The sequence below is a fragment of the Phoenix dactylifera genome, chromosome 2 (genome assembly GCF_051530095.1).
Source record: "Phoenix dactylifera cultivar Ajwa chromosome 2, Ajwa_hap1_PhDact_Kaust_v1.1, whole genome shotgun sequence".
In the NCBI taxonomy this organism is placed as follows: domain Eukaryota; kingdom Viridiplantae; phylum Streptophyta; class Magnoliopsida; order Arecales; family Arecaceae; genus Phoenix; species Phoenix dactylifera.
This window is the reverse complement of record NC_143191.1, coordinates 39,095,061-39,107,374: the sequence shown is the minus strand read 5'-3', so window position 1 is coordinate 39,107,374 and position 12,314 is coordinate 39,095,061. Positions and strand designations below refer to the sequence as shown.

Here is a 12,314-nt window from a genome sequence, read left to right as displayed (position 1 = left end):
CTCGGAAGTCGGGGGGTAGTGTAGGGGGAATACGGTTTTCCCCCCAGCAATATAGTAACCCCGCCTCTAAAAGGCCGCATAGCCGCCGACCTTGGACGACTGAGGTCGGCGTCCAACCTCAGAACGTCCGACCTCAGAACCTCCGACCTGGAGAATTTCCGACCCCAGAGGTCTGTCCTTGTCGACCACCTACTACGGCGAACCCCTCCGAAGTCCGGCCGAGGGCCATATCCTGCCACTGCCCCAGCATTTATTGTGCATGACCTCTGCAAACCCCCGGTTCACTCAACAATTAATGCGAATCCCCGATTCACTCAACAATTAATGCGAATCTCCGGCCTACTCAATAATTAATGCGCATGGCTCCTATTATCTACGGACCTACGGCTCTCCACGGCAAATCAGCTCAGCGGAGTCCAGTCAACCGTGATAAGTCTCTGATCTCGGCCTTACCTCCGACACCAATGCAATGATTCACTCGATCACGTGCCAGCTCGGGTCGTACGACGGCCTCATTTCCGACATCAATGCAATGATTCACCCGATCGTTTGCCAGTCCAAGCAACATGCCGAACCGTACGACGGTCTCGCCCCATCACATCACAGGTAAACCGACCTCCTTATAAAAGGGAACCCTTGCTTCTCAAAGGGGGGTTGGACACAGAAAACTCGAAAAATACTGTTCTCCTCTTTCTCCTTTGAACACAGATTGCCCCCCTCTGACTTAAGCATCGGAGGGCCGGCGCCGGAAAACCCGGCCACCGGCTTTTCTGCAGGCACCCCGACGGAGGACGCCGCCCGCCGACGGACCGCCACTCTCCTGTGTCCACCGTCGCTCCCCCTCCTCGACCGACGATCGCCCCCGAATCCAATTTCCAGCAACAACCCCTTCTCTCGAAAGAACCACCCGAGGCTTTCCTACCCCGGTCGCTCTTCTCACCGTCCGAAACTCTCCCACTCGATCAGCCATCTCATTTGCCCAACAATGCTCTACCCGGTCTCTCAACGAAAGCATGAAAATTAAAGCAATTGCTCACAAGAACGCTTATCTTTATTTTTTCTAATGCAACCATTTTATTTCCAACTAATCATTTTGAGTGTGAAAAAATTCTGGACAAATGCCAATGCTCTTAAATGTGCAAGATTAATATGTTCACCTTTGACAGTAGAACATATGTCCTCTCCATCCTAACACTGCAAGTGCAGCACGAAGATGAGATTAATGGTCAGTACCAGTGTTACATTTGACAGTTGGAATTTATATGCATAGGAATCCAGAAAGATATTGATATTAGATTCTTTCTGTGGTAAGGTTGAACAATTACCTTCTCCCAATTAACAAATTCGGGCATAAATTTCTTTTCGAACATGTGTCAAAATCTTGATTTCTGGCACTCAAATTTTGCTTCCACTTCCCCGAAAAAAAAAAGCGCGGGACAGAGAGACAGCGTTCCAACTTCCAAGCAGGGAGAAGTTGCATGTACATACAATATCACCCAAGTGAACTAATTAGTCAACTGAATTTGGACAAAACATGTTCTCACAAGAAGTTCGCACCAGCTTAACATTACTGTTTCCAATCTTTTTCCAAGACATCAGAAAGTATCGCTCAGGGGAGGTATAAAAGATTATCAAACAATCAGTTAAACATGCATTTATCAAACAATTATACATGATTTTTATTATTGATAACCAACATTTAGAAAGCACCAAGCACAGCTGCAGTCTACAAGAACTACAACCCTAAAGAGAGGCTTGCTTTGTCATCATACGAGTCAATATTTTGTGAACAAACGTATAATATATCATGGTGCATGGAGAGAAGAAGAATTAAGAGTTAAAATCTCTCTCTCAACAGATGATAGTGCTATCCTCAATCTGGTTTGGACTGACGAGTCTTAGAGAACTCGATGGCTTCGAAACTTGACACAACTCTACATCAGCTGTGATGCGTCTGGGTAAATCAGCAACCTCCTACACAGTTCAACTTGTTACTGACTGCTTTTACCATGGCAGTTCATCAGATGTAGGCTAAGAAGGAGCCCTATCAGCAAAAGTAAGAAAATGTAGACCATGTTTTGCAAATAAGTATGACAATTTAATGAGTATAGAATGTACAAATTTCACTGCTGGAGAAGAGATGCACTTCTCATTTTGCTGATGGCAACCACATTTTGTGATAAAAAAAGACAGCGGCACATGATATTAACTGTGGCAGCAACATAGGAAGAACCTGTCTGGATTTTGGTATTTGCATAACATGTTTGCTTATGATTAGAAGTCATGAACCATCCAGAGCTACAAACTCATCTCCTTCGGCAAGCTGATCTCTAAGAAATATAAGCTGCCAATACAATAGGTAATTTCAGAGGTATGTGAAAATAAACAGTATTTACTTAAAATAGATGGAGCAGAAGAAGAGTTGACATATATATACTTGAAAATGTTAGTACTGAGCAAAAGAGGATCATATTCCTTGAAAAGCAGTTTTATGTCTAATATTCAATTAAAATATGAGGTATCTTTGTTTAAATCTATTGAATCATGGTTGTGACACAGTTGGCAACATCTTTGAGACCTCAAGGTCACGGAATTAATATCCATTTTACCAAAAAGGAAACATAATGTATACGAGCCTGCCATCTGCAAGGATGGTGATTCCCAATTTCCCAGCAGGCCAAGCCACATAACCATATCATTTAGTCTCGAAGAGCCTTTTTAGTGGTGATCTAATAATTTGTTATGCCAAACTCACACTCAAATAGTTCTTTTTTCAGAATCACTATTAGCTAGAGTTGAAACACCCCTGGTATTCTAGTCCGGCTACCATATCATCCCCAGATATCATGTATCTGCCTGATACTGAAAACCAAAACAAGAGTACACCATCTCCACTTCCAAGGGTAGTTAGGCAAACTAGGAAGCTAATTTTCAGGAATAAAACAGCCTTACAGTGTTCCTGATACTAAGAATTAAAGATCATTGAAAGCACATATCTGTAAAAGAGTAGCTCGTACACACTAAGCAACTATTCTCAGGAACCTTGAAAATCTTATCAAGTGATCAATTCCAGGTCATGCACAAATTTCAACGACTATGACACATAACAAAAACAATAATAATAATAATTTCAAGTATAGTAACTCTGAGTAAACCCAGCAAGGAAAGGTGCTTGAACTTAATGTTGAAGGGTATAGAAAGACAATCAGAAGACCATAGCTAGCATAAACTGAAGTTGGGATGGGGGATTTAAAGAAGCTTGTATTAGTGCTAGAGGAAGCCTTAATATGAATGAGTAGATAATGAGGTAGCATAAAACCAATCCTCACAAATGGGGCAAAGCCTGAAGGTTAATACTTTATGGTTAGGTATGATTTGACTTGGGAAAAAGTGGACAAAAGACCTAGGCACCAGTGTAAGATATCTATAAAGAAGGTACTCACATAATAATAACTCATAGGCCTGGCAGCATACTTGTCTAGACTAAAGAGGGGGATACTGAAAGACATATTTTCCTTTTCCTTTGGACATTCAAAGCATTTAAATTGCTTGCTACTTATACAACCAACCTTGCAGACATGAAAGCCATGCCAATGAAGACAGCTTTGACAGCTTGTTTCTGACCCGCATAGTCAAATGCTAGAGGTAACATTTCATGCAATGTCAGAAAAGCCATAACTCCACCAACTGCATAAAAAGAAGAAGAAGAAGAAGAAGAAGAATAGAACAAGCTGTAAGAATCAGATCAACTGGACTAATTCCTATTTATTGTTAACTAAATGTCAATAGGAGAACCTGCTCCAAGTAAGCCTTCAAGTATCTCGGGATCTAAACTGCTGGGAAACAGGTAAGCTGCACAGAAACAAATATGTCAAATTGTTATCGTGGAAACAAAAAAGATCCCTAATAATGTGTAAAAATAAAATTTCACCAACCGAATATATTGAAATTATTGAAGTCAAGTCTATTTCTTTTCAAAATTCTATTTGCATTCACAAGGTATTGATTAAATAGCAAGCTACTCTGATCAACAAAAGGTCATGTCAAGGTAGAGAGAGGAAGAATATTGGCACAACATTTGGCATGAAAAATTATAAAAAGCTCAAAAAATGTGCATCAAGACCTGAAAATTCAAAAGATAAGTAATCAACAAAAGGATCGCACATTGGACAACAGATCAATATCATCTTTACCCAAATTGAACTTGCAACAGCCTGTGTAGTTCTAATGAACGATATCTAGAAATTAGCATTTGCCAAGACATTGGAAAATGAGTATCATCAAGCGTTCATGATCATACAACCAAGATTTATTCAACTATTATAAATTAGCCTTTCATGAGTTTATTAGTACTTCATAAGCAGCATGCCGTATCAATGTCGATCATTCTAAATCGCTTTTCACATTTTTAATTAGGTTTTCTTGCTCCTGCCTCAGTTACATGGTGTTTTGAATCTAGGTCCCTTGATCTTACCCAAATCCCTGGAGATCATCTTAAAAAATGGCATGAAATACTCCGTGAGTCCTTTGACTTATCCTCTAATAAAGCAAATCTTTAAAAAATTTTATGCCCTCAAATATAAACTACTATTGTTCCTACCTAGCAAACATTCATCTCAGCATTCTTAGCTCTATGACACTCAACATATGGAAATTGACACCGTACCTCCCAACATTAAAATCCATATAATAATTCAGATAATTGTTAAGTTGTGTGACATAATTTATTAAAAAAAAAAGAACAGATAGCAAAAGAGTCGTGACATAATTTATTAAGAAAATGAACAGATAGCAAAAGAGTAATCACAAACCAGAAATATATTAAGTTCAATTACAAAGAGTAAGATGATATTATGGACAAAGAAGAAATGTTGGATAAAAAATGCATTCTAACACATCACTGATCAGGTCATACACCCATAAAAGTTCTGTAGCCATTTGTTAATTAAGATGTCATAACACCACACGAAGTGAAAAAAGAAGTACCCAGTGCACATGGGCAAACAACTTCTTAATTATAAAAAAGGGAGAGTAAGAATGACTCCAGACCTCGCTAAGCCATCCCCCACCCCCCTCTCTCAAATGAGAAAATGAAAAGAAAAAGGAGGATAGTCCATCCATATCTCACAATGGACACCATACAAGTTATAAAAGCATGTAATAGAAAAGTAATAAATATCTACATACCTACAATAAGCACACCTAGCGGCTCAGCAAACCCCGAAAGTGTTGCCAGTTTGAATGCTTGCCATTTGCTGGGTCATGCAGATGGAATAACAACTTAGAAATGTCTACTAGATCCCTCTTTCAGAATAAAGACTTGTACTAATGCACTTCTTTTGTTTATCATTAAACTCAGTTAACTCGCAGCATATGAAAACAACAAAAAGTAGCAATATGGCATATTCCAATGAGAAGAATTAGACAACATAAAAGTCATAAACTGTGAATTATTCATTCTACTCTTACTCATTATACCCCCGTCTTTTTAACATTCTAATGTTGCTTGAAATCAAACAGCACTCAGAAGAATACCTGTCAGTAGCAAAATAGACAGGAAGGGCTACAGCAACACCCTGCAAACAAAACATGAAATATTACAAACATGCTTCTTCCATTCCTCTGTATTACATCCTCAAGACTAATGGAAAACGTTAAGATGCCAGAATCATCTCCCTCCTAAAATTAAGACTACTAGAGCAGTTTAGAATAAAATGATACAGATTCAAAAGAAACTTAACCTGATTTCCTAGACAACATTCATTTCATCATGGCACTTAATTCATTCACAAACTTAAAATAAACTTTAGAACATGATTGATGAAGGAAATTATCACAAAGAGTTTAAACCATTTTATTTTTCAGGTGGGCATGAAATCTTATCAGCAAACAGTTTTATGGTTGTCATATAAGGAAAAGTGAAATTCGTTTAGAAAAGAAGAAACTGGCAGCCATGAGTTTCCCGGGCACAGACAATATGTCAATTAACAGTTTTTTAGCAACATCCACCTTCCTGCTAAAATTAAATCATAAGACCAAGATCCTCCCCTGGCTCTAGGTATATGTCTTTCATAATAAATTATCTGGAAAATTTTACATCCAACCTAGCATTAAACTGCACATATGCATCCAGAATACTCCTTAGGTCTTTCAAAACAGTAATAGTCCTATAAGAAGCCAAGCAATGTCAATTGGGAGAGCCAAGTATACATACATGTCAGCTTGGTTTAAGATACATTTCAAGACACTGCAATTCTGCTTTGTAATTAAAACAGATATTTTCCTTTCACCAGTTAAATATAACTGGGCAGTGGAACAGTTTGTTAATTTTATTTAGGCATACAAGTATAGAACAAGACAAAACAACAGTTATTCTGGCTTGCTTGGTGCCTGCTAGTGAAGCAGGTGAAATCATGCTTTACTCTAGAATGATTGTTAACATGGACAGAACTCAGGATAAAAGAATTTTGCCCTGGAACTAGCGCAGCTCTCAATAGACTACTTAGAGGTCTCTAAAGACAAAACTCAAAACTAATGGACGATTTGGTTAAACAGAATCTAATAGAGAGGTCCTCCTCTAGAAAGTTTACACACAACTTTTGAGAGTTAACATTACCTTCCTAGGTTTGATTTGTGTTGCACATTATTCAAGCAGGCAATACAAAGGCAGATGAACTAACATGTATCAGAAGATCAAGTTATTGAAAAATTTGAGTTAGAGATAATAAAATAGCTAAAAAAAGTACATTATGATGCATAGACAGAACAAAACAAACTTACATAGATGAATAGAAAGTTTTATCATACAACATCAGAGTAACTTGTGTATTCAAAGTGAAAATTCATAACAGTATAAGTTGTCACAGTTACCTCTGGAATATTATGTAGAGCAATAGCCAGAGCTAGGTTGAGACCAACTCGCAGACCCTGAAGATTTTGCAGCCATGAATAATGAGCAGCACTGAGTAAATCTGACAAAAGTTCTTTTAATTGACAAAGTTATAGTAATTTATCATGCTTCTACATCAGCAAACCCCTAGAACGAGATGATGTAAAACCCATCGAACAGATAATACTAGACAGCTTTGATCACTATTTCTTGGAGAAAATTTAAACAAAAGACCTATCATTGCAAAGCATTAACACAAGCACCATATTATAGCGATAATGGCAGTTAGAGACAGTAACAGTCTCGTGAGATGTTTCTTGAATTTGAATTCATCCATATTGTGGATCCTTGCAATCGAAAAGCAATAGACATGAAAAGGTTAAGGATCTTATATAGATATCAAACATACAGCAACAATAAAGCTCTAAAATAAATGGTGTAGTGCTAATCTTCTATGTTTAGGTATGAGTTTAGCAAGCATTAACAATTCTAAAAGGCTAAAAAGTAGGTATAGAAACAAAGCAACCTAGGGTGGAGAAGGATTAAGGTAATCCAATGGGTACAGCTTTTTTTTTCTTGATAAGAGGGAACAAAAAGAAGGTTCATTTTGTGACAACCAAAGGTGGCCATGATCCTGTATGGATAAAAATATTTCACCTACCTAGGAATGAATTTGTAACAGATTGAAAGTTTACTTTAAAAGTGATGTTGTTGTTAAACAGAAAGGTTCACTGATCTTAGAGTGAACAGGAGGAAAATAGTAAATTTTCCAAAAATAAAACATCAATTAGTTGATGAAGGACCCTTGATAGCAAAATGCAAGCAGCATTTTCCAGCTATGTGTGGACACCGAAAAGATCTGCAGAGTTGTCTTATGGAAACATAAACTGTCAGTATACAAATGTTAACAAACATATAGCTGGAGAAATTAAATTTGCTTAAAAAAGCATTATTTGGAAAGCCTCACAATATTCCCTTTAATTTGCCAACGATGCCCAGATATGACATATTGTATTCAGCATAAACATGGTGAAAGAAGTTAATAAAGATTAGCAGAGAAATGTTGAAAATATCAAAAATATCTGCTATTTACAACTGTTAGATAGAGGAACACCACATACAGCGATAGTAAATGGACTTTTGCATGTATAAATAACGCAAATTAACCACCAGCAAGAATTAAATTGTAAACAAAATTCAAAAGAGACAAATTAATCTTTCAACGGACACCTGATGTCATCACACATTCAAGCTTCAACTGCAACAGGCACAAACTGCTGCCTCATGAACTTTTTACAAGCCAGATATGATGTAAGATATTCTCGTTATAATGAAACTGCAAAAATAGAGACATGTACCTTTATTGACCCTAGAAAGACTGCCATTCCTTCAGGAAAATTGTGCAAACTAATGCCTGTAACTTGTCATAAGAACTGTTCAGCATTAGGCTAAACCAAAGGCATTTTATGTATGTAGAAGACAGCAAATAAGTTGAATATCTTTCAAAGTTTGAGTGTTTACAAAACAGCCATTACTTAGCCATTAAGCCATTATAAAGCTCTTACCCAAACTTTTCACTGTTCAATTAAAACTTTTTCCAATTGCAATCCCCGTGTCAGTTTATATAGCTAAATGATTCAAATAACACCTTCATCCTACCATCTTTGTTCGTTGTTTTCTATTAAAATGGCTAATAATGGTCATTTTAACAGCAAAGTATTTTCCAAAAAACAGTCAAATCTTCACTCCACAAGCAAATGGTTCCAGATGGGCTTAGATCTAATATTAGGGAATAATTGCATTATTTTGAAACCTCAGTATCAAAATTATTCTTTGTTGATGAAGATTTCTGCATAGTTATATCAGCATACCACTAAGTTAGCATTGTAATGTCAGCATTACAAAAGTGATTATAATATTGACAGAAATGGTCCATATCTCAAAAGTTTTCCTGAGGCACTTCTGTCCAAAAAAAGAAAACAAAAAACCTATGGACCTCCTTATGAATATATGGAGAAGCCAAAGAAGATAATGACAAGTTTCTCTTTCTTTTCGAGTAAATGCAGTAATATTTGTACACGATACGAAAATTTGATAGATCCGGGCATTCTGGTCATTCATAAATATCAGGGACAATTTACATAAAAAATGAAGAGGAGAGGATGTTATGGATTGATTCAGTTATTAAAAACAACAGAAAAAAAAACGTTGATATTGAATAGAAAGTAAAGTAAATCCGATCCGTTAAATTCGCAAAAAGAAAGCTCACATAGAAACAGGTGCTCAAAGAACATGCTTACCAATTGCAGTGATTATCCCACTAAAAAAGACTTGACGACGATGTTTTCTCATAAGGTCTTTTCCAGATCCATCATCATCTTTCTGTTGCTCTTAAAACAAATAAGATGTGACTTTTCTTTTTAGAAGAAATAATATGATGACGTCTAAAACATAGAAAGATAATGATCAATGTGCATACATGTGAAGTATATCGTATGACTATAAAACATCAACATCCAGACCTGTTTGTTGTCTGCATCTGTTCTGGGAACAACAGTTGGTTCAGGGATAAAACTGACGATGAAAGCAAAGAATAGAACTCCAGCAAAAAACTGCAAAAGCAAACAGGAAGAGCAACAAATCACGAGCAGCAATCACTTCCCAGTATCATGCCACTGTATTATTAGTAGCAAAAAAGGTAAACTCACCCAAAGGTTGCCTTTTAAGAAGCCAATAGAGTTCAGAGCATTATGTGCCAAGTCTAAAAAAGATATGCTCAACATAAGGCCAGCGGCAAAACCCTGGTAAGACGAGTTTATATATTTATTTGACGGCTTCTTGCAATGATAAGAAGTGAAGAAGCACAAGAAATAAGAAGTGCCCTGATAAAATCAAAGAGACATAGAAGGTTACCTGTAAAAGTCCAAGCATCTTAAGATTGGGAGCATGATTTAGAATCACAAAAAGTGCACCTGTTCAGAGATCCAGAGGCTTCATCAGGCACTGGAGAAAAATTGATTCCATATTTTTCTCAAAACACAACCTGACTGTCCACAAATACTCAACCCAATCTGACCCCCTCAACTGGCTCAAGACTTGGTTGATTCAAACTTGTGTCAAACAAACTGTGACCAGAATCCCTTTTATTTGAGTTGGTTCAGGAAGGTTGAAAGGTCTAGGTTGAGAAAGTCCAGGCTTAGTAAGAGGTTATAATCTTGGCATATATTTTGGAGTCCTTTTTGTTTTCCTAAAGGAAACTTTACAATTAATGGCATTCAGCATTCGACCACTTCACAAGCCAGATATTTATGATCCAAACTATCAACAAACTTCCTGTAAAATGTCATACCTTTACTACCTTGCTTTTAGTAAAATATGTCATATAATAAAACAAAGCTGCCACTCGCTAGTTCATACAGTCTAATGGTCGATGAATTTATGCATGATTACATTCGTATATGTGTATTTGTATGGAACTATGTCCATGTTGGTATAATAATGATCTACCATAAGACAGTTCAGACATGTACTTGCAATATCATATGCCCACAATGCATGATGTTGATGTCACATGACTGAGTGAGACATCATGTTTATGCATTGCCTTTTACCACATAAGAAGGTGAATTAAAAGCTGATATGGGCACAGGTAACTCCATCAAGATTTTAGCCAAGCTCCCTGGACCATCAAGTAAGTGAATAAGAGAACTAAATTACTGGATCACACAATAAAATGACCATGAGCCAATACTGTCGTATGCGGACCTGTTATCCCTTTCATGAGTAATGCTGAATTCATAGAGTTGAAATATGCATCCTAATTTCAGATTCAAAAAGGTGCTAGAGCCTCTGAATCTGATAAACTATTTTGGGTTTTGCATGCACCACCCATCCTGCCCCCAGTTGTGACATCTTCTTAGTCATGCACAAACAATGGCAAGACAAGAATGTGCCTCAGACATACAAGTCTTCAGTTTAATCACCGTGTGAATGGTACTCCAATCCAGCCAACTACCATATGAACATTCCCAAAGGCATTGTGTGGCATAAAAGAGACATGGAGTTATAAGCACATCGTATGAACTAGGGTATCTTTTGCAATCTAAACATACACTATTTTATAGAGACACCATATATACAAAAATCAAAATAGTTCTATACTTTCTTGTTGATATTAATATCCAGAGAATTATTTGTAATATTCATGTCAGTGACTTGCCAGATATCTGAATTTCTACTGCAAGCTCTGACGCTGCTAGGTTCTGAAAATTCTCTTTTTTTTTTAGATAAGTCTAAAATCATAACAAAAGAACGGACTACCACCACAACAACTTCGGAATTCCTCATCTTTCCGTACTACTTAACAACTTAACAAGAACCACGAACAAGCACCGAACAACAAACTTATCAACAGAAGTTAAACAAGAAAGCACCCACAAGACCACCGCAGCAGTTCATGGGTTGAAGAAAGGCCAAATCAACAAAACAAAATTACACCGCCAGAATAAATCCCAAATCTACCACAAAAAACAAGGGAAACAACATGCGTCATATCAAAACATCAAGGGCGAAATTCCAACCCAATGTGAAAAAATCTTTCAGAGGAAAAAATGAAGGAATCAGTTTACGATCCAGAGATCTTGCAATCAAGAACCACCGTATATTGTAATTCTTCCTAAAACCCAAGAAATTATACACAATTAGTCAATGGAGACAAGGAGCCAATCAAGAAATTGTTCCTGTTGCGGTTCTCTTGTAAACCCTACGTACCCAAAGAGGTGCTCAACCCGCCGACGAGGGAGAGGGCGAGGGCGACGAGGACCTGGGGATCCATCAAGACCTCTTCCCTTCGGCGAAGAAACCTTAGGCCTCGAAGCAGACGCTTAATTATAAACCGGCGGGGAAGAGAGCGAAACGAGGATTGGATGAAGGCAAGAAGACCGGAGTTGAATATACGTATATATAATGAATGTCGGTTTTATAGAACAGAAAGGAGAGTGGTTTTGGGGGAGGGGAAGGCGGTGGAGCAGGTAAGATAGCGCCACTGCGGAGTGGGTCACGTCTGGGATGGCGTGGTTCTCCCCGTTTTCTTGGAGATCGGAATACGCGGGTGCCTTGCTCCTTCCGTCGTGCGGACCAAACCTCAGGCGCCAGGCATGCCTCGTCTTCGAACGCGACCAATCGGAGCGGAGTCTATCATTTACCATGTGCGATGCACGTGCCCCAAATAAATATCGATAATGATTTTTTTTCCTTCTAATTTTTGTTTTCTTAGTAATTAAAAAAATTTAATTAGCCACAAAAGCTTAATTTTTGTTGTAGTATGGCCCAGCGGTCTATCTCGTTAACAGAGTGAGCGAATGGACGAAAATACCTCCATTTCAGAAAGGCCGGATCATGGTTGTATCTTCCATTCTCTCACTAG

The 12,314-nt window shown here is 37.7% G+C and overlaps 1 protein-coding gene across 11 annotated transcripts; it reads right to left on the bottom strand.

The window, feature by feature from the left end:
* Positions 1-1,654: 1,654 nt before the first annotated feature.
* On the bottom strand, positions 1,655-12,087 carry LOC103723830 (ZIP metal ion transporter family). Of its 11 annotated transcripts, none has more exons than XR_606709.5 (13): positions 11,660-12,064; positions 9,803-9,861; positions 9,598-9,690; positions 9,412-9,501; positions 9,190-9,271; positions 8,248-8,309; positions 6,871-6,927; positions 5,536-5,576; positions 5,188-5,255; positions 3,796-3,852; positions 3,570-3,687; positions 2,119-2,344; positions 1,655-1,974 (listed from the first exon to the last, which is right to left on the bottom strand). XR_606709.5 is itself a non-coding variant. In XM_008814888.6 (12 exons), the coding sequence occupies exons 1-12, from the start codon at positions 11,721-11,723 to the stop codon at positions 2,299-2,301; spliced, it is 831 nt and encodes a 276-aa protein (XP_008813110.1). In that variant the 5' UTR covers positions 11,724-12,087; the 3' UTR covers positions 1,655-2,298. The 11 variants fall into 11 exon arrangements, 2 of the variants coding, with proteins under 2 accessions (XP_008813110.1, XP_008813109.1); XR_005512334.3 differs by having other exon boundaries at positions 1,655-2,044; positions 2,147-2,344; XR_015975510.2 differs by having other exon boundaries at positions 2,147-2,344.
* Between the last annotated feature and the right edge of the window lie 227 nt (positions 12,088-12,314).

What these genes read in the sequence shown, in the direction of transcription:
- LOC103723830 (XM_008814887.6), bottom strand. Translation starts at nt 11,723, where the DNA reads ATGGATCCCCAGGTCCTCGTCGCCCTCGCCCTCTCCCTCGTCGGCGGG. An exon ending in AGATGCTTGGACTTTTACAG is followed by an intron (nt 9,691 to 9,802) that starts GTAACCTTCTAT and finishes TCGTCTTACCAG; the next exon opens with GGTTTTGCCGCTGGCCTTAT. An exon ending in ATGGCTTTCATGTCTGCAAG is followed by an intron (nt 2,345 to 3,569) that starts GTTGGTTGTATA and finishes TTGTATTGGCAG; the next exon opens with CTTATATTTCTTAGAGATCA.